The sequence below is a fragment of the Cricetulus griseus genome, chromosome 3 (assembly GCF_003668045.3).
Source record: "Cricetulus griseus strain 17A/GY chromosome 3, alternate assembly CriGri-PICRH-1.0, whole genome shotgun sequence".
Classification (NCBI taxonomy): Eukaryota; Metazoa; Chordata; class Mammalia; order Rodentia; family Cricetidae; genus Cricetulus; species Cricetulus griseus.
Window position 1 is genome coordinate 216884168 of NC_048596.1, and position 22985 is coordinate 216907152.

General features: G+C 37.2%; 1 protein-coding gene across 1 annotated transcript in view; it reads right to left on the bottom strand.

Moving 5' to 3' along the window:
- Positions 1 to 22985, bottom strand: part of Malrd1 (MAM and LDL receptor class A domain containing 1) — a 608177-nt gene that overhangs the window by 73467 nt on the left and 511725 nt on the right. Inside the window, exons 34-35 of the mRNA XM_035442808.1 lie at positions 22333 to 22458; positions 14529 to 14595 (exon numbers count right to left, since the gene is read on the bottom strand). Coding sequence (XP_035298699.1) covers positions 14529 to 14595; positions 22333 to 22458 — 193 coding nt within the window. The remainder of the gene's footprint in view (positions 1 to 14528; positions 14596 to 22332; positions 22459 to 22985) is intronic.

Consider the following 22985-nt stretch of genomic DNA (forward strand, 5'->3'; position numbering starts at 1 on the left):
TCTTTTTATGATAATAACAAAGGAAAAGACTGGCAACGTCTGTTAATGACCCCAAGCACTGAAAGAAGGGTGAGATTCATATGACTCCTCTAACACCATACAGGGCACCTAATTGTGAAGAGTTAGTGCTATGCACTAATTTCTCAAAATGCATGCATTGATCTGAATACACATTGACTGTGAGGCTAGGGCATTTTCATGACTGCTGTCTGACATGTTACCTGATGGGACTCTGCAGGCATTGCAGGCATGTCTGCTGTATTGCACTTTCTTCACCCCCTCTGAGCCACTTTCTCTTCAGGACTATTCTGAGAGGGCTGCACCATCTCACAAGCTCCAGGGACAAATGCAGACATGTTTCTTTTATGTACATACTGGTTTGCCTTCTTTGAGGCTTCGACAGACATCACTTTAAACGGTATCAAGGCTGGTTTTCATCAGTGTATAGCTTTTGAAAGAAGAAATATACTGCTTATTTTTTATTTCCTTATATGTTTGTGTATCTGAAAGTTTGGAACATTTTTCACTTCTGTTTATGATTTTATTTTATTTATTTATTTACTTTGTATTTAGTTGTGTGTCCTATGGAGTCCTGGCTGGTTTCTTTGTTTTTTTGTTTTCTTTATTTTTTTTCCCTAAATGAAGAAGTTTGAAAGCGGAACAGTCACAAGGCTTTAAATTAAAGCAAGAAAACAAAAACAAAAAAAAGCCATTGCAGTTCCTCTGGTCACCCACATAACAAAAAGGAAGCAAAGCCAAGAAGTTTGCTGACATGCCTCTAATGGGTTGAATCTGAGCTTCCTTCACCAGGACTCTTGCCAAACAGTTTCCACAGACAGTCTGTGGGTTGTGACCTCATCGGAATCTGAGAGCAAAGGCTAAAAACTACACCACAATAATTGCAAACAAACCCTTGTTTTGGTGAAAGACTGGTTGGTAGATTTTTGGAAGTGGCTGGAAACATGCTTGCTGGAGAGTTTAATAGGATAGTAGGTCTCTCTTAAAATCAACAGTCTGTCCACACATTCTTTTGAGTCCCTTGCTTCCAACACCAGCATCTTCTGTGGCATTAAAATGTCTTATACACTACTTTGACATTTAATTCCTGTCCATCATCTCTATGAACGTTCGATCAATTAATTTCGTTTTCGTAGTTAATCATCTGCTGCTCCCTTAGGCAGTGTTTCTCTGACTCTGCATTTCTAACACTGCCTGGAACTCTCTTTTCCAGTCTAAACATTCTACCCTCACCCCTCATCCCATCTATTTTGTCCTGTGCCTTTAACCGACAAAAACGTTTTACAAACCATGGAGAGAAACCAAAAATGAATAAAAAGTGGCCTGTAGCACGTGACCTTATAGCCTCTGTTCAACTTGTACGTTTTGAGACCTTGTGATTCCTTTCGTTGACTAATTAGAACTCAGGCTTTGGCATTTCTCCTGAATTCTTGTGTCAGTCATGGGATTCTATGACTCTTTCTCTCCAGAGAGTACCTCAAACGTGTTTTGGGCACAGCAGCTCCTTCCAGAACTGCATACCAGTGCTCTGAGTCAGCCACAGGTGGTTCCACACATGCCTGCTATGTTTACTATTTTCCCTACTTTAGCAAGTGAAAAGACCTCTAGCAAGTCTAAACCAGAATTTCTGTAATGGAAGTAGAGCAGCTAGGGTCCCAAGTTGACTGTGATTCTGGATCAGGTAGCTATGCATCCAGAACTGTCATTAATGTGGGACAAAACTTTCTTTGACTCAGCTACTTTTTTATGTTGCTTAGAAAATTTATTATACAAATATATTTCTTTATACTAGATTTAGTATGTAAATACAGTGGAATAGTGTCTCATTCTCTTGGATACCATAGAAAACTTTTCCTTGACTCTAGGAGAGAGGATACCACTGCACATAAGGCAAGACTCCTCCTGTCCATTTACATTACATGGCCTTTTGGTCTAAGTTATTTTCACCAGCTTTACCTGATGCTAATTTTTTCAAGTAACATTTTTTTGCATTTATTTTACATCCTGGCCTCAGTTTTCCTTCCCTCTTCTCACCCCCATCCTTCCCCCTCTGGCTTCCCTTCTACCTCCCTTTCCACCCACTCCTCTGTCTCCATTCAGAAAGGGGCAGGCATCACATTGGCTTGAACAAAGCATGGCACATCAAGTTAAGGCAGGACCAAGCTCCTCTCCTTGCTTCAAGGCTGGGCAAGGCAATCCAGCATGGAGAACAGATCCCCCAAATCCAGCTAAGCTCCAAGGACAAGTCCTGATCTCACTGCTGGGAGCCTCACAGAGACAAAGCTACACAACTGTCACATACATGCAGAGGGACTAGGATGGTCCCATGCAGGCTCGCTAACTGTTTGTCCAGATTCCAAGAGCTCCCATGAGCTCCAGTCAGCTGTCTCTGTGGGTTCTAGAATCATACCCCCACCCCTCTACTTCCCCTACCCTGCCTCCAGGCTCAGACAATCTCTCGTAGCTTTCTTCAGGAGGACTCCTAGAGCTCAGTCCAGTGCTTCCCTGTTGATTTCTGTATCTGCTTCCATCAGTTACTGGATGACAATTAGGGTAGTTACCAATCTGTTTACTCTCCCCCTCCATCCCACCCCCAACCCACCTCCCTCATCTAGCCTGCCCAACCTGCTCCCACACGTTGCCATCCCTCCACCCCATCACCACACCTGCCCCCAGTTTATCCAGGAGATCTCTTCTATTTCTCCTTCCCAGGGAAATTCATGCATCGCTCTTTGGGCTCTCCTTGTTATCTAACCTCTCAGGGGCTATGAACTGTAGGTTAATTATCCTATACTTTACTCCTAAAATCTACTTATGAGTGAGTACACATCATGTTTGTCCTTTCTAGGCTACCTCATTCAAAATGATAGTTTTCTAGTTTCATCCATTTGCCTGAAAATGTCATGAGGTCATTTGTTTGTTTGTTTTTGTTTTACAGCTGAGTAATACTCCTGTAACACATTTTCCTTATTCATTATTTAGTTGAGGGGCATCTAGGTTGTTTCCAGGTTCTGGCCATACAAATAATGAGGCTACGAACATAGTTGAGCAGGTGTACTTGTGGTATGATTTAGCATCCTTTGGGTATATGCTGAAGACTGGTATAGCTGGATCTTGAGGTATTATATTGATACCTATTTTTCTGAGAAACAGCCGTATTGGCTGTACCAGTTTGCACTCTCACCAACAGTGCAGAAGTGTTCCAAGGGGCACTCTCCAAGTAAGGACTCCACATGCTCTCCAACATAAGCTGCCATCAGTGTTTTTGATCTTAGCCATTCTGACAGTTGTAAGATGGTATCTCTCATTTTTTGTCATTTGAGATAGTGTATCATGTAGTTACTGATATCTAAATCTTAAAAATTATTTTTCCTGTGGCTTGATCAATTTTTCTGTATACATTCATTTTGAGGCTATGTGTTTATATTAAGTTTATGAGAAATTGTTTTAGAAACTACTTTTATCTCCACATTATTCTTTTTATTCCAGTTCTCTTTAAGGAAATTTGATTTACTTTGTATTGTTTAACACTCTATCAGCTTTGTTTTGATTAGTTTTGCTTTTATCATTTTTCCTTAACTTTTCTCAAACTTGTTGTATGTACCCATTTAAGTAGCATATAGCTGAATTGGCTGAAACAATAATACAATGCCTTTATTAGAAAAGCGATTTGGGAGCCAGCAAGAAAAATCAGTGGGTAAAGGTATTTGCTGCATATCTCTGATGACATAAGTTTGACCCCAATATCCAATTGATGGTGAAAGAAAGAAAAGACCTCAGGAATTTGTCTCTTGATCCCGCATGTTTGTTTACTATGATACATATGACCCCACATCATATTCATTCTCTCTCTCTCTCTCTCTCTCTCTCTCTCTCTCTCTCTCTCTCTCTCACACACACACACACACACAAATGCACACATACAGATTAACAGTTTTCAAGGACTAAGGATACATCTCAGTGGTGGAGTGCTTGTTTAGCATGCACAAGACTCTGGGTACAACTCCCAGAATCTGAAACAAAAATTGTAATGAAAAATATTTTTATCTATTGAAAGATGTTACATTTTAATATCTCTGAGGTTTTACTATATCTATTTTTGATTTATTTTTCTGTTTTAATGTCATATTATGGATTGGATCTTAAATGTTCTGTAAAAGCTCATGTGATGATGGCTTGGTCCCCAGTTGATAGCACCACTGAGAAAAAATGGGAAATTTCTGAGTGCTGCCTAGTTTGGGAGACTAAGCCATTTGTGACAAACTTTGGAAGGTATATGAGGACATTAATCCCCTCTGTTTCCCTTTTGCTTTATTACCAACATGTGCTGAACACCTTTCCTCTGTCACATGCTTCCACAACAATTTGCAACCACAGATCTACAAGCAACTTGTACAAGGCAACATGGACCAAACCCAGAAACTGGCCCAGATGAATCTTTGTTCTATGTGTTGATTCAACTTAAGTATTTTGTCACCACACACACACACACACACACACACACACACACACACACACACACACACGCACGCACACACATATACATGCATGCACACTCATGCACACACACACACAAACACTCCCCAAACAGAAAGCTGAATAATACATTTTATGCACATGCGTTATGTTCATGTATGCATGCATATGTTCACACATGTGTAGAGGAATGCATTGTATGCCTCAATCGATATCAACTTTAGGATGTGCCTTGCCTGCTTTTCCCTGCATGTTCTCCAAAACAGAAGCTGGTTTGAATACCAATCACAGCTGCTGTGGGGCTGTTTAGCCAAGCTCTTCTGCTTGTCTTTTCTAAGGCTGCCAGTCTCTAGAAGCCCTAGTATCCCTTTGTGTTCTTATAACTATGACTAATTAACATGCTGTTTGTGAAAACTTTGTGATTCAAGGTGTTTTAGGTGTATTCTCATCATGCTGCTCCCTGCCGCCTGTTCCTGCTATATGATTATCAAATGATGCTGAAGCAGATTCTAACCCCAAGTGCAGTCTTCCTGCCCTGTACTTCATTATGCTTCATACACCTGAGCATCAGTGGAAGACTAAGATTCATAGATTGTGATATTTTTCATAAAACAAAGAAGCAGAATAAGAACTTATCAGTGTGTGTGTGTTTTATTCCAGTGAATTATGAACAGCAAAGATAATAAATCCTCACTTTTATCAACACATCCCTTTTATATCTATAAATCATGTTCCCTCAGCACAGTGAAATACATAAACACTAGCAAAAGGACATTAATGCAATTTACTTGGCTATGGGGAAATTCTTAAAGCATCATTTTAAATTCTAACAAGTGGAAAATCACAATGTATGTACAGCCTTATTTTTTAATTATTGGAGTCTTTATTCAAGGTAAACAAATTCTCATTCTGACCCTGTAATAAGAAAGGTGTTTCTTAATTTTATCTACCAAGTTAAAGTGTATTTATGAGAATATGTTGTTATGTAAGTTAGATTTCTCCCTGTACAATCAGAAAGCATGCTATGCCAGTTCTCAAAACTGCAGGACAGTGGTGACATCAAGACAAGTTTTTTCTAGGAAGTGATCAACTGTGTGCTTTAACTTTGTGTTTCAAATAAATTCAAGACTTGTATTTTGGAACTTAATATCAAGTTGTACATTCCTATAGATTAAATTTTTGGCCATTAATCACAGTCATTATTTCACCTTAAACTCTGGGATGGCCACTAGTCTCATGACCTCATTCATTCTCCTTGTGAAAGCAGAAAAATAAGCCCTTGCTTGAAGAATACACAGGGACTCCCCTCCATCTCAGAGTTGCAGACAGACAATAGATTTAGCATAATAGCAAACATAGACCATTGCTTTCAGGGACTAAGAAGAGTCCCAGCAGAGATTCAAAATTAAAATGCATTGAACTACTTAAGTCTGTCAACATTTCACTGGTCAGAGGTTAAGTTCAAAACATCTTACCCCATTTGCTGGATTTTTCTTCTGTATGGCTGAGCTCAGCCACCTAGCAACAGCACAAAAGCCTCCACTGTGACAAAGCTAAACTCATGCTGGCTGATCAGAAAGAAGCTGTGTGGGATCAGGACATAGCAAGATAGCCTACTATCCCACAGCTACCAGGGAGCCTGGTTTGGAAATTTTTGAAATTTTAACAGAGTAATGACTTTTTGTCAGATTCTTAGACATTCAGGTCTCTTAAGTGTCCCCACTGGGCTTTCTCTCCAATCCCAGGCATAAGAGTTCCTAGACACACACACACACACACACACACACACACACACACACACACACACACACACACACACACACACACGCAGAACTGAAAGAAAAGATGTCATTACCAATCAAATTCACCCATTAATGCTTCCTTGAGCTCATGTGCAGAAAACTGGTGAGAACTGTAGTATGATGAAGAACTTCCTATGCAGCTACCTGAAGATGCATGAAGGAGCTGTGTGAACCCTGATTCTTACGCCATGGACAGCTGTCTCTTTTCTGTCTTTTAAAGCATATCATTTGGCAGTAGATACTTTCCCAGAAACAAACTATCACTTTCCTTCTCAGAAATGTCTACTTAACAGTCAGGTCATAGCAGAGACCTTGGAAAACATCTAGATCACAAATCCCTGTCATCCATGTCCAGTGAATGGAATCTGGGCCATGTCCTTCCTAAGAGAATGCCATCCTTGAAAGGCGATAGGCCATGCAAGAGGGGCAGAGATGCAATTGCCAAAGGAACTCAGCTTTCTGCTCCAAAGCTCACTGAGCCTGCATGGGAAACCAGAATGTTATTTAGGACCCTAGGCTAAGTCTATAAGCATCCTGTAAGACTCAAGAGAGGCACAGCAAAAGAAAACTAGGCAACTGTACTTTTTTAAATTATTTACTTATTTTATTTATGTACATCGGTATAAGTGTGTCAGATCCCCTAGAGCTAGAGTCACAGACATGAGTGAAATGTGGGTGCTCGGAACTGAACCTGAGTCTTCTGAAAGGGCAGCCAGTGATCTTGACAGTTAATTGTAATTTCCATTATCATGGCTATGTACATATGATAAAATCAGACATCAGCTCCCAAGTGAGGCATGGAGGAGGCTCCATGTCAACGGCATTCCTAATAAGCCTTGATTGGCCCACCGGGCCTGGGGTAGAAAGTGTGTAATGCTCTCTGATAACAAGGAGAAAACTGAGGGATAGACATGTCTATCTGGGGGGATACATTAAAGCAGAAGTTGATTTGGCTTTCACTGCAGTTGATTATCTACCTACCTATCTATCTATCTATCTATCTATCTATCTATCTATCTATCTACCTATCCTCTCTTTCTATATATAAATATCTATAAGTATTTTTGAACAATCACTTTTGTAACTGACAAAACAGCTGCCCGTAAAACAAAATTGTAGAAATTAAAATGCGGACTCTCTTCTTCACTAAAGCAAATCTCTTTGAGATCACCAACTATTTATTATGGTTCAATATGTGTCATGGTCCTGTACACAGTTATTCACTCTCACTTCCAAAAATAGGACCTTAATAAATCTACTACTTAGAATTTCTGTATTTGCTCTAATAACTTTGGAACTTTCCTATGTCAAGATTTGTATTTTCTACTTTTAAAATATTACTCAGTGGTATTTCAGTATACTACATTGAACCCTTACATCTGTTTTCAATGGAGCCTTATAACTTACTAGGGACAATAAACAGAGTTGTGTTTCTATATCTCAAAAACATGTCAGTTTTAATTCTGAGGATTGAGTTTCTTGAGTTAGTATATAGTTTACCTTGAATTTTCTAATTGATGTTAGCATTTGGTTTTTCCAGACAATTCTGTTGTTTTTTCCTACTGTGTATTCAGTTTCTTAAGGATATTTCAAAGTTGCATGCCCACAAGCTGTGTATACAATGGTTAGTGTAGCTATCATTACACTGGTTTTGTGTACATTATTTCAACAGCACATGAAGCTAGGAATTCAGTAGGTTCATTGACTAATGTTTTGTTATTGATTGAACTGCTTTCAGACACATATTAATCATTTATATATTCTTTTTTGAGAATAACCATTGTCTAGTTATATCATTTTTGTTGTTTGTAATTTTTTACCTTTAAATTCTGTTTCTGGTGTCTTTCACTGTATTACAGTTTTAATTTGGCGAAACAGCTATTCATGGAAAGAGGTTCTTAGGGCTGCTAGTTGTTTTTATGTCTGCTTTGAAAAAGATATACTTAAAATTAAAAAAAATAATCTTTCATTATTTCTCTAAGAAGTTTGTTTCCCTCTTTATATCTTTAAAAAGTTTGCAACTAATCCTTATGTATGATGTCAGAAATAATTATAAGCAATATTAGTATATAAATTTTAAAAATAATTTATCACTGACTAACCTTTTTTCCTAATAGTAATTAATGGACTATTCAACTGATTCACTCTCATTAACTTAAATTTTTATCTTTTATGCTAGTTTCATGCAATTACAGTACCTATATAAGTAGATTGTTTTGTTCTAATAATTATTTGTCTACTCCTTTCAGCTTCCTAATATTTATTGTAATATTCTGGCTTTGGGGGCTTTTAAAAATCTTAATTATGGCTTTTAGTTTCATGCTATGTGTCCAGGTGAGCATTTAAGTCCTTTTATTTGTTTTAAAAATTGAGTACAGACACAGCATGCTGATTAGATTTATTAGCCAGACGAGTTAATTGATTTCCTTCAGCTCATTGTCATAGGGAAATGAAAGCTGAGACTATTAGAGAATGGTTTTTACACGTTTTTTCCCATATATTTTTTAAAGATAATCATTGAAATTTCTCTGTTTGTACTTTTTAGCTTTGTTTGGTTAATTATGCTATTTACCAACCTTGAAAATTGTAAATATTGTTCCTGTTTTTCAATAGAATGACAGTTTTCTTGCTCAATGATTACTATTATTTTTGAAAGTCAGCCCAGTCTTGTATATTTATTTGGTGTCTAGTTACTATGCCAAGCGCTTTTCTCATTCTAATTAATTTGTCTAGGCTGTCAATGTCTGCAAAATATTTGTAGATTACCTAACAGAGCTGTCTCTGTGGGTTTCCTCATCATAATCTTGACATCCCTCGCCTTGCTCATACAATCTCCCACCCTCTCTTCAACTGGACTCCAGAGCTCAGCCCAGTGCTTGTCTGTGGATCTCTGCACCTGCTTTCAGCTATCCTATAGACTTATGTTAAGTTCATATCATATCTTCAAGGCATATCAAAACACTCACATGGTACTTATATGTAATTATTCACAATATACTCTCTAGATTGTTATTTTCATCATTTTAAAAAGGAAAAATGGATGTAATAATTCTTGGGACAATTAGTCAATTTATAAACTTCTCTTTAGATTTCTGTGGGTGAGGTCTTTCCTATACCTGGCCCAGTAGATGATCTTCAACAACTCCCTATCCTCATTGCATTCTCCTGGGTATGTATCATAGCTTATGTAATGGCTTTGCTCTAGGCAGACACTTAGGTTATTTCTGATACGTATAAGTTATTATAAACCAGCAATGAATAGTCCATTTGGCAATGTTATTTTCATTTAACAATAGAAAAGTTCCAGGGATAGAATTGTTTCATTAACATGTAAATGAATGCGTAACATTTTAAATTTTTATTTCTCATGGAAAACAATGGGCTTCAATCTGACACTAATATACAGACTTTAGGATGCCCAGATAGCTGGCGTAAAAATACAAACTGAGTGTGACTGTAAGAGTATTTTGAATCAGTGGTCTGAGTAACAAAGACCTATCCATATCATGGAAGCTTGGCATCATCAGAGCTACTGAAGGACTGAAGAGAAAGAACAACAAGCAGGAGGAAAGTATGCCCCTCTCTTTTTGAGAGCGCCATCTTCACCAGCTCTTGATATCAGAAGTCTTGGTTCTCTAGCCAAGATGTGCATTTCCACCAATCCCAAGGCTTTCAGACTTGCTACAAAAGGTCAGCTACTATGTCTTTAAACATCAGCTCTGCATATTCTGCTTCCTCTGCAGGGTCTTCAAGGATGCAAATGTTTATCTTCCACCTCTGCTACTTCCTCTGACTCTTTTCATTTTTACTTTATTTTATTCACTCCCGATTATTTTCTCACTTTTCCAGTCATAATATTTTTGCATTTAAATCTATAGTCACTCAAGAACTGATCATTTTTATTTCTTTTAATTTACTTTTCCCAAAGTTTTAACAATTCCAAAAATATAAAGAATTTTGTTTTGTTTCAATTTATCCTTAGTATTTTATTGTCTATTTTTATACACAGACTTTGAATGTCTTAAAGTGTTGTACATGCTTATGTTTAAATAATCCTACATGCTTAGAAGTACTTTATTCTCTTTGGAAATAGAGTTGTTTGTTTTTAATTCCTTTTTGACCAATGACCCCCCCCCCCTTTTTTTCAATAAAATAAGGGTAAAGGAAGGAAGGGGCATGTGTTCCTAAACTGAGTTTTTAAGCAGTGGCTTTGTGGAAATGAAATTCATGTTCTCACTGTGGCAAGGGTCAGATGGCTGAGGAAGAATGGTATTCCTAGTTTAAGAGCACCCTCTTCTGTCATTGTAAGAAAGTTATAATTTCTGATCACAGATGAACATGTCATGTGCTTCTCAGTATGTTGTCTCTAGTGACTTAGAAATTCCTTAGTCGTTCAGTTGTGCTGCTATTGGGCTTATCATGACATAATGAATTCACATCTCAGTACATTTAAGAACATACTTTAGCATAATGGTGTATTCTGTGAAATTGTAGATAGGTCATTTGCATAAATGCAATCCATTCATTCATTCATTGCTTCATTTATTCTTTTGGTTAGCATACTATTCAAATAGCTGTTGCCACATTAGGTATGTGCTGTGTGCTTATATTGGAAAGATAATGAAATGTATGATCTTTATTACCCATGAGAAAATGTAATCTATCCTCAAACATTGCCAATCTTAAAGATAATAAAAGAGATGCTCTCTTTTATTTTTATAAAGTTGCGCACATGCGCATGCATGTGTGTGTGTGTGTGTGTGTGTGTGTGTGTGTGTGTGTGTGTGTGTGTGTGTGTGTGTGTGTGTGTGTGTGTGTGTGTGTGGTGCATTTGGAGGTGTGCAGGTCACAGGACAACCTTATGGAATGGATGGAGTGGATTATCCCTCCTTCCTGGGATTGGACTCAGGTGGTCACGATTATAGAACTCTTGACCGCTGATGCATTTCCTTAGCTTTCTTGTGTGTAAATTGTATGATAGACTTTTTAATGCAGGGTTGTCTAGGAATAATACTTAAAATGCCCAAAGGTTTTACCAACCCTTTCCCAATTGATGACATTTTATTCTATTTAAAAAAAAAAAAAAAGACACAAATACGCCAAGCATTAACTTCTAGCATTTTATTAAAGTTTCTTCTTTTGTCAAGTAAGGGCTTGATTACTTTGGTCAAACTACCCACAGGTCTCTACATTATGACAAAGCAATGAAAATGTAAAATTGTGTGAATGAATTTGCTGTGGGTATAGAGTTTTTTTGTTTTTCCTTTGAGAAATTGTGAATTTTTGACTTCTATATTTGGTTCATATAGTGTTTGATATATAAGAACTTTTGCCTGTTTTAGCATTTTATAGTGCTAATTTTAATTTCACAAGGTTTCCATTAAAATACATTTATAATATAATTTGGCTATTTGCTTTTATATATATATATATATATATACAAAACTAATATATAATATATATATATATATATATATATATCACTAATTATGTTCATTTCTATATGCCCAATTGTTTTCCATGATTTTTCAGTTTTCTTCTTGGCATGTTTCTTATTTACAATATAAATTAGATAAAATTATATATTATATATATACATAGTATGTATATATTATTTTTATGGTATGTGTATATTATGTACACAACTTCCAATTTAACATAGTCTGTGTTTTATATATAGTCTGTAATCATTATTTTTATAATAATGGATGGTAGATTTAAACATATTCTTTCTGGTTAGTTTCCACTAAGCAATTTCATTAGATGCCCATATCTAAATCTTCTTTTTGCTCATTTTTGTTCCCATACCCATTTTCTCACTTGAACCTGATTCCTGCTGTCTGGGATGTACTGATGGTCTTAGTGTACTTGAGTGACTTGCTTACCTTCACTAGATTAGGAACAATATACTTATTATGTACAAAGCACGTAAATACCACATAATTATAATATGATATAACTATATTATAATGTCAAAAATAAAAAAAAATATTATAAAATAGGTAAAAGTGATTTTGAGCAATTGTTCATAATCATTGTCCTTAAAATTGTTTTCTTTGAAAATGGTATATGATTTGCAAACAATGTATTAATATACTATTTGCATTGTTCCACCTATTTCCTTCCTGAAATTCCATATGCTTCTCTGTCCTGTTATATCTTGTTCCCCACCTTTGAGCTTTGCATTTGAGGGAAATAAATTCAGTTCTTCTCCATCTGGATTTCAATTGGCAAAGTTTATTTAAGTACATGAGGAGGTTGCCAAGAACGCAAAGCTTTTTGCTTGCTCAGCTGAGACTATCTAAAGCCAGGGAGCTTTCTAGCTCAACAGGGTTGAAAAGGACAACATTACAAACGGCCTTACTGTAAACAGTTGACATTAAATAGCATCATCCACTTAGCTGATTTCCAATCGACATCATATGGCAGCCTTCTCAGTTTCTTTGGGGACATCTTAGCAATTAATATAATACATCCCATCTCTGAATCAACAGTTTATGATAAATTTTCATGCTAATATGAGAAAAATTATAATCCTGAGATGTGAAATCAATTACATAATGGATTTAGGACACAAAACACGTTAAGAAACTCACTTGAAATTCAGTTTCATCACACTTAATGTTACACACACACACACACACACACACACACACACACACACACACACACACAGGTATACATAAAGAGAGGGCAAGAGAGAGAATGTGTGTATGTACACAAGCTTCTGAGTGGGCTCCCACATGCTGCTGCATGCCTGTGCAGGTCAGAGAGCCACTTCAGAGAGCCAATTCCCTTACCATGTTGGTCCCAGGGTTTAGGTTCAACTCAGGTTCTCAGTCTTGGCTGCAAAGCAACTTGGCTTTCTGAGCTATCTCATTGCCTGTGGGATTGTATTGTTTCTTGTTTGTTTGTTTTTAAAGTTTTTATTGAGTTTGTGCTTTGAGAATTTCATACATGTGTAATGTACATTCTGATCATTATAATCACTTCACTAATCTCCATCCCATTTTGATACTCCCAGCATATGTGTGCACACACATACACATCCTTCCCATATCCATGGCTTTTGTTGTTGCTGTTTTTAGAAACTCAGAAGGTTTAATCAGGATCATCCCTGTTATCATGGGTTTGAAACTATCCACTGGAGCCTGGTGGGATCACTAATGCATACACAACTAAAGACAGTGAGGACCCTGCCTCCAGAATTCCTAATATGTCCACAATCAGGGCGAAAGACCCCCCTAATCTCCTCCCAGAGATCGAAACAAGCTTCCTATTCTGAGTGTTGACTCGAAAGGTTTTAAGAATTTAAATAGATATTATTGAGTGGTTTTTTAGATATTTGTATTTTACTATAATTTGAATATCACAATTCAAAATTTGAATATGAATTCAAAAGATTTGCAATAAGCAAAGTAATATACACAGTGCTCTTCTAGATTAAAAAGTCATAAACACAAATATAATGCAATATGCATCATTTCCTTTGGAGTTTGTGAAACTTTTTGCACAATTCCCTACAGGCTGAGAAAAAAAAATCAGGAAACTTTGATATGCAATATGAGTAATTCCCCAAAGAACTCAGGAGGTCTGTTTTTGTTTATTTTTGCTCTGAGTATGTAAATAGACTGTTATCTGGGCCTTTAATCTTCTCATAAACATCCATGACAAGTCAGAAGACAGCCTTTTTTATGAATTAATTCTATCCTTTATTATTATGAAAGGCAAATATGGGATTTCAAATAAAAAAGAATGGAATTGCAGACACTTAGCTGCATGTGAAATTAGAGAACTGTATCAGAAAATCATCTTTTGAACTGAGTGTGGAGGCTCACACAATAAATCTGGCCCTTGGGAGGCTAAGGCAGGGGAATACAGCAAGTTCAAGATCAACTTGGACCACAGAATGAGACTCAAAAGCACCAAAAAACCTTTGAAACCATGTGAACATCAAAATCAGGTAACAATATGCATTTTTGAAAATGGTGCATCTTACGTGCTAGAAAATGTCAAAAATGTGTAAAATTCCATCAAACATACAATATTTCTTGAAGTATAGTCACTTTTTTATCTGACAAATACATAAAGTTGTATATTAGTTTCATAATCCACTATTTTCACCTGACTAATCATATACTGGTTTATGGTTCTACTGTCTCAAGCCTTGAAGCCAATAAGTAAGTAAGTTAGCTGACTTAAATGTTAAAAAAAATTAAGCAACATTCTTACCTACATACAGGACCAATCTTCTCTACCACACAAGTCCCACCATTTCTGCAGTAATGTATTGGACACTCTGAAAAAGATGTACCACACAGACCACAATTAATTAAAAACATTTTTATGAAGAAGGGGTATGTATTCGTATTAGCTATTGCATTAAACTTCATCTGAGGATAACTGGCTTATCAGTTACTAAAAGCAAATAATTCTTTCTTGTGCACCCTTCTCACTCCCAATTTGACCAGTGGTCCCTGGTGGTCTAGATGATTCTTACCCTTTGTGTGCCTGAGTGAACTGAAAGAGAAGATGTTTCTGCCATGCTTAGGCACAATATATTTATTTATTTGTTTTATTTTGGTTTTTCAAGACAGGGTTTCACTGTATTGTTTTGGAGGTTGTCCTGGAGCTCAATCTGTAGACCAGGCTGGCCTTGAGCTCAAAGAGATCTGACTGCCTCTGCCTCTTTAATCCCTAGTGCTAGGATTAAAGGTGTGTGCCACCGATCCCTGGCAATATATTTATTTTTTAGATGTCTGAGGGACATGTCGTTTGTCCACAGTAAAAGTTTGTGTTTACTGAAATATTTCTTACATACCTAAGGAGTCACTCAATGATGGCAGATTAATATTCTGCATGGATGGTCTTGTACCCCTGTGCATACATATGGCTTGCCTTTGTGTCAATGCAGATGCTGACACAATTTACTTTGTCCTACTTACCCAGGCACTACTATTTCATTGCAAGTGTCATTCCCTAGTTCCCATTTAGAATGGGCATCTATTTTCAAATTTGCTCTGCTTACAGGTTAAATATTTCAAAATAATTAAGCCATATATTCTCACATACTTTCTACTGCAGAGGTGCTTTGTGCTTTTAGCTCTTGTGGTACATGAATTGACTCTGTCTTCTTGATGCACCAAGGCAGGCCAGTGTTTCTGTTCCCCAAGGGTTCCCAGCTTGCTCCTCCCATCTTTCTTTCAATACAACCACTCTTTCAGAATACCATTCTAGCCTGCTTGGGCTATTGTAGCTGTAATATCTGTTGGAAACCTCTATCACTTTTAAGTTTTAATACAATAATACAATGTTGATACTGGCCACCTATTAAATGTCTGACATTGAGTTAGGCCCTGTGAATGTGACCAGTAATAATACCCGCAACTAAACACACTTGGTGAGGCTTTTGTTACTGGAGCCAGTTCTCTGAGTTGGAGTCTCAGCTCAACTAAGTTGCTGTGTAACATAAGGAAGGTTAACTTCTCTGCGTGTTTCCTCTTTACTAAACAGAGGTAAAAGAGAACCCTTCTTCTGTTGTGTTGAGGATTTTAGAACACTTCTTGATGAAAGATATGTAGGTATGAGCCTGCTGTCATTGATGTTCCAGGATTACAGAGGAGGCAAAAGAGTTAGTGAGGCATCAAAACACTGTCTAAAATAATGCAGCATCTTAGATGGGCAGAGAAAATTGATAGGAGTAATAGGGATGGGACCTTATTTAAATTAGGGCATCATACATTACACTCTGTACCCACTTATGTTGGCAATCAATCACACGCTTGTGTGAAGGTAAACATGAAGACTGCTGAGTTTGAGAACTGAATTCAGTATGATTGAAGAATGGAGGTAGGGAGTTCATCCTGGTGGGATTTGTGATAATTTGAAAGTCAGATATACAGGAGTTTAAAGCATATAGCCTCATGGAAGCTAGGATATTAAGAAGGTACCTGGCACTCCTCATGCTTAGAAAGAGAACATCGGCCATTCTACCAAGGAAAGAGAAACATGAAGAATAAAAATGACCCAGTTAAAGGTCCTTTGTAATAGTCTGCAAAGAAATGGTTTCTGCCTAAAGGAAAAAGCTAGGGTTGGGACGGAGAAGTAAGAGCTGTATGGATTTGTTAGCATGTAAAATTCTGAAGTTGAAAATGTTTTGTGATTACTTGGAAGAGTAGACAGTGATGTTCCAGTGTCTGGCTGGGACACTGGCAAGCAGATGGCTTCATTTACCTAGCTGAATGACTGATGGGGTAGGGAAAGAATGATGCTGTGTTAGGTTGGTTAAGGGATTCACTCCATGATTCTCCATGGCACTGAAATCTGTAGGCTTAGAGATATGAATTTGAAGCTTTCTTTATGGTCATTGATAAAGGTGCCAACAGGACATACCAACAGGTGTTTCCCAGATTTAATCGAGTGAGAGACAGAGAGGGCAAACTTTTACTAGGGACAAGAAAATGTTATTTATGAAGAGAATTAAACAAATAGAAAACTCATGCAGATATTGTGGATTAAAACAGAATACTGGAGAAAAAAGGTGGTTTGAGAAAGATTGTCCAGCCAACCACAGAACACTCCAAAAGCATTAAAAAAGGGGGAATGAGAGAGAAAGAGAGAGAGGGGGGAGGGGGGCACAGGGTGTCTGAAAATTCCATGTGTTTAGAATCTAGTGTTAAGTGTCATTTTGGGTTTCCAAATATTTCAACATTTTCCTTTCCCAGTAGTGTCTTTCCCATCTTGGTCTCTCTTGGTTTTATTTAACTAGCTAGAGGCAATAGAATTGGCAAGGGGAGTAAAAAAAAGCCATCTTTCCTTCTGGTGATGGGCCTCCTCGAACAGACAGAATTGAAATTTCCTTCAAAAACAAGAAACCAGATGCTCTGAGAAAAGCAGACCAGCAATCAACAGGACACAAATAGATGCAAACCTTTCCTACTTATTTCTCCTAAGTGCAGTTTTAGTATCTCTCACATAATGATTCTTGTTCTATTGCAAAAAGTAAAACCAACTAAACAGAAAAAAACAAAACAACATCCAAGTGTGATGCTGTCAGGCAACTCAATCCACTTGGCAGCCACTTCCCTCTTCCTTCAGGAGTGACAACCATTCACTGTGATCAAAACAAATAAAGCAGCCTTGCTGCTGCTCATCAGCATGGTGCTATGGGAACCTTCGGACATGTTTCCTTATGGGAGTCAGAGGACTACTTCGGAAAGAACATGGGTGCTGGTGGCATGCTGGTGGTAGTGGTGAATGCGTGTGTGTGTGTGTGTGTGTGTGTGTGTGTGTGTGTGTGTGTGTGTACACGTGCGCTCGCGTGCGCACGCAATGCATGCCAGCATGCATGTGGAGGCCAAAGTATAAGGTCAAGTGTTCTTCCACAAGTATCATCTTCAATGGCTTTGTTGTTTGTTGTTTAACTCTTGGTTTTAGTCAGTGTCTCTAATGGGTCTTGAACTCACCAACCAGGCACCAACCTGTCTGCTTCCCTAGGACTTAGATTAGAGGGAATCAGCATGCCAGGCTTTCATTTTTATTTTATTTATTTATTTTTGTGTGATCTCTGGGGATCAATCTCTTCTTGGGCTTTCAAAGCAAGCTCTTTTTAGACTGAACTCTGTCCCTAGCTTCAATTCTGGTATTTTCACAGAGCTGCAGATTTTTTCCCTGGGAAGGTTTTATAAATTCATAGTAGATCATTAAATTGAAATACAGACTATTTTCATTTTTAATCTTCTCAAAGCAATTTTGAACACTAAATTAAATGAGAAAGGGGATGGATATGGTTTGTTAGGAATGAAGAGGCCCATTATTTCTAGGACATAATAGAAGAATCCATGAGAGCATATTACAATGAGCACAAGGCCCCTTGTTCTTTGGCCACAGTGACCCCTCACTGGCCTAACCCTCTGTCCTTGGTTATTATGATACTGTGTCTGGAGGCCAACACGACTCACTGATACAACATTTGTGGGGGAATTTATATTTTATCCCATTCTGGTGTATTAGTTTGAATGAAGAGTCACACACATAAGCACAGATATAATCTTTACCCTTAAATATGCAACTAGGTACCTATTTATTACTCTGAATAAAATAGAGTTTTGAATCTGGCATCTGCTGCATTACATTTTTCCAGAAAGATGGATAGCTACACAAGCTCTGAGTTTAGCTCTGTGTCACCTTGCAACAGGCACTCATGTCCTGTGTGAGTTTGGGACTTTTGAGTGCATAATTTTCATCTATAATATCTATCACCTGTCTGTCTATCTATAATCTGTCTATATATTATCTCTCTGTATAAAAATAAATATAACATATAGATATAAATATAGATATACATACAAATAGATATATGAGAGTAGAAAGATGGAAATATTAATTAGATCATTTTTACACTAGTGAGTGACACATATAAGGCATTAAATAATTGTTCTCACTCATCTCTGTATTTGTTGGAGGAGTTTTGTGAATGACCAGGAAAATAAACTGCATTTCCATCACTGTGTATCTCCAGCTTCTCCTCATCCCTTCTCCCATTGTTCTAATCACCATCAGAAGTATTTGAAGGCCTGCTGTGAGACAAATACAACCTAAACAGTTTGGCATATGTTGCTTTTCTTAGCCCTGGGAACATTGTGTCAAAATGGAAGCTTCATGGGATTAACCAAATTTATTTGAGTTGTTAGCAAAGAAACACATAAACTATAACTAAATCTTGGTCATCTAATTCAAAGAGCTGCTTGTTTAAAAATGTCAAATATTTTCTTATTTAGTTCAGTTCCAAAATGTAGTGTCTATGGACTGTAAAGACAAGAAACATATGTATAATATCTGTATTAGGTTTAAAGAGATGTATGGATTCTAGAGCTAATTCAGGATGTTAAGCCCAGGTGATAGATACTCTTTCATATACATACAATGTGGTGTGTTTGTGTGTGTGTGTGTGTGTGTGTGGGTGTGTGTGGGTGTGTGTGTGTGCGCGTGCGCGCGCGCGTGTACACGCGCGCGCGCGCACATGCAACTGCTTGTTTATATGTGTATGGCTTTGAAGAAGTCATGTATTAGCCTTGTATTCCTCAGGAGGCTCCATTTATATTGATTTTAAAATGGGATATATCACTGGGACCTAGATATCACCATTATCTGGTAAGATATCTGGTAAGCTAGTCCTAGAGAAATATGTGTCTGTTTCCCAGCACTAGAATTACAAGCATGCACCACTATGCCTGGACTTATTTTTGCAGTAGTGCTGTGGATTGGAACTCAGATTTTCAGACTTCCATGAAAGCACTGCACTTGTCTCTGGAGCCTCTGTTTTCTGTACCTTAAAGACCCATCACAAGGGCCATAGGAGGGATTACTATGTCTCAGACACTTTACAGAGCAGCAAGATCCTTGCTGGGAAGTTTTAGTGCTTTGTTTTTTTTTAAAGCCATCTGAAACTTTATGAAGATATGTTATCATCACATTACATATGGCATTAAATTTTTGATGTCTCAATGTACAATTTTATATTTTGTTGTCATTTTCTAATTCTCTTGGCAGAATTAGATATCACCATAATTACAGCATTTCTTTCTTTCTTTCTTTCTTTCTTTCTTTCTTTCTTTCTTTCTTTCTTTCTTTCTTTCTTTCTTTCTTTCTTTTGTTTTTCGATACAGGGTTTCTCTGTGTAGCTTTGAAGCCTATCCTGGCACTAACTCTGGAGACCAAGCTGGCCTCGAAGTCACAGAGATCCGCCTTCCTCTGCCTCCCAAGTGCTGGGATTAAAGGCATGCACCACCAACCCCTGGCCCAATTACAGCATTTCTTTAGCACAAATTTTGCAAACTGCTATCACTGTACATAATTAGAAAAATCACCTCCAGTTTAATTTCAGTTGGAAGAATCTTGGTATTTTGTTTCTGTTGCAAAAGGAATCACAAGGTGAAAATATTATGGTTTTCTTATGCTACTGACAAAATTCTTTGAAATATCCTCAGAATGCCTGAGTTTGATGTTCTTAATGACCAAATTGAACTGAACCCTGAGGTGTGCAAAGCCAGATGCTGCTCACCATCTGCTGTGAGGCTGCTATGGTGAGTACTGGCTACTGCAAGGAGAGAGCTTCATAAGGCTGGCCTTAAAATCAGCTGATGTTTGGAAAAACAGAAATGTATGACATACATTACCAAATCTGTATCGTGGGCCTGTCTTAAAGGCATTCTTCAAAACACAGGCATTAACTATCATATTTGATAGAAGAGCTCAAAGTATACAAAATGTAATTAGAGCAAACAGAGTATGGATTTTATTTGTGACAATGGTTTCACTAGCTGTTTGTGTCACTCTAACCCAGAAGCTATGTCAATGTGACCTGCACTCTTTGAGTAGACTGTAAGTGATTGGTACTTGAATGAAATAAACAGTGTCTATCAGCCAGTATGAGTGGTAAGTCTTCTGTTTCTCTGACCTGATTTTTAATTGTACACTGTGTCAGAGCAGGCAATAAATCATAGCAAAGTTTGATTTGTGCTCATAGATGGATGTCCTGAAGAAAATCTCGCCCTCACATGGACATAAGCAAGGTGTCAAGAGTTCTAAAGAACAGAACTATATTATTACTACATTATTAATCTTTTATTCATTTTTCCAAGTCTCACTGTGTAGTTCAGGCTGGCCTCTAACTCACAATCTTCCTATCCCCGCATACTGAGTGATAAGACCTGAACCTCATCATGTCTGGTCCCCCTGCTTCTTTCTTACTATTTGTCAATAGACCAACAGGCTTCTTTTGTGGTCTAGAATGCTTAGTAGAAGAATCAGGGGAAACAACCATGGTTTTGTAGATTGTCCTTGTACATTTTGAATATAGGACTAGATCTGATGATGTATTTATTTCCTATTATACTCAAAAAAGTCAGAACTGGGTAAATAAGGCTTTTGTGAGCTACAACTGGTTCATGCTGATGACATATATTTCATAATTCCATGAGTGTCTTTAAAATATAAAGTATATTTTACCTATATTTGCTATAAAATATTTCCAAATTAGTAAGAAATAGTATCAAATATATTTTCATTACTGATTTATATTATCTTTCACTTTTGACAGAATTTAATACCCTTAGTGATCTATTACTTTAGAAATACCCTGTATGAAATAATCAGGAGAGAAGATAACAATGACTTATACCATGGGGTTTTACATAATATATGATAGAAATTTTTAGAGCAGTTTTTATACACACAGGACAACTGTACATTATCAGTTCTTATGGTGTATGAATGCTCCATGGTTGGAAAAATGAAGAGATTCAAAAGCAATCTACAATTTAATATACTGAAGGAAAAATATATCATTAACTTATGTTATCAAAAAGTAAAAAAGTATGCAATTTCATAAAGATACTAACATTATATTGTAGGCCTCCCTTATTACAGAAAAAAGGCAATTTTCATATATTATTAAATATTAAGGATCTCAAATTATAGTCCACTAAAATTGTATATTGTTTTTCTTTGTATTGTTCTGTATGAGTGGTGTTTGTTATTCTGTGTTCATGTGTGCTTGTGGTTGGTGCATGCATGTGTGTGTGGAGACCACATATTGATGTTGGGTGTCTTCCCTTTTCTCTCTTCAACTTAATTTTTTTCAGATAGTATCTCACTGAATTCAGGAGCTCACTGATTCAAGTTCCAGTTCCTATTTCTGCCTCTTCAATGTTAGAATTACAGTCAACTGCCGTGACCAGACTTTTAGCTGGATGCTAGGGATCTGAACTCAGGTCTTTATGCCTACAGGAATAGTGCTGCATTGACTGAACCATTTGCCCGATTCTTAGTTTTCATCATTTAGTGAACATGTTATGGAAGAATAGAGTCCATTATTCATTTATAAACTTCTTACTAATCTAAGATAGCAACATTCTTCTTGTCTCTATAAGTTCATGTCTATCATTATTTAGAAAACCCACTTTTAACATTTTATCACCTGAAGATTTAGTTAATAGGTCATATTGCAAAGAAAAGTTGAAAGGAAAAGGAATACCTGAGCAGCTGGACTCATCGAGTTGGAAGTGCTCACAGTGGGTAACACCATCACAGCGTTGGTGAGCTGGGGTACAGCTGCCGGAAGAGTTACACATCAAAGCTCCACTGGAGCAGCTCTGGTTGGCTGGACAAAAAACATTGATCATGGTAAATATGAGGAAGGGTAACAAGTACTTCCTTGTTTGATTTAGTTTCTCCTAATGAAATGGTTGTCTTCTTACCCTTTATTTTTTCATATTTTATTTTAGAAAACAGTTTCTTGATAGTTTTCTTTATTCTGGGCTGAGAAATAGCTCAGCAGTTATGAGCACTAGCCTCTCTTCCAGAGGACCCATATTTGATTCCCAGAATCTTCATGGTAGTTCAAACCGTCTGTAACTCCAGTTCTAGGGAATCTGATACTCTTTTCTGACCTCTGGAGGCACACTTGCTGTCAAAGCACCCAGACATATAAAATACTTTTTAAAAAGTCTTTATTCTGGAAGAGTTCATACATGTGTAGAGTGAAACATAATTACATTCCACCCACATTTTCAGCCCAAATTTCACCATATCCCATTTGACACATGCCCTTCCCAACATCATGTCTTATTAAAAACCCACTAAGTCTGCCTAGTGTTGCCCCTATGGGAGTGGGGCTTCTACTGGAAT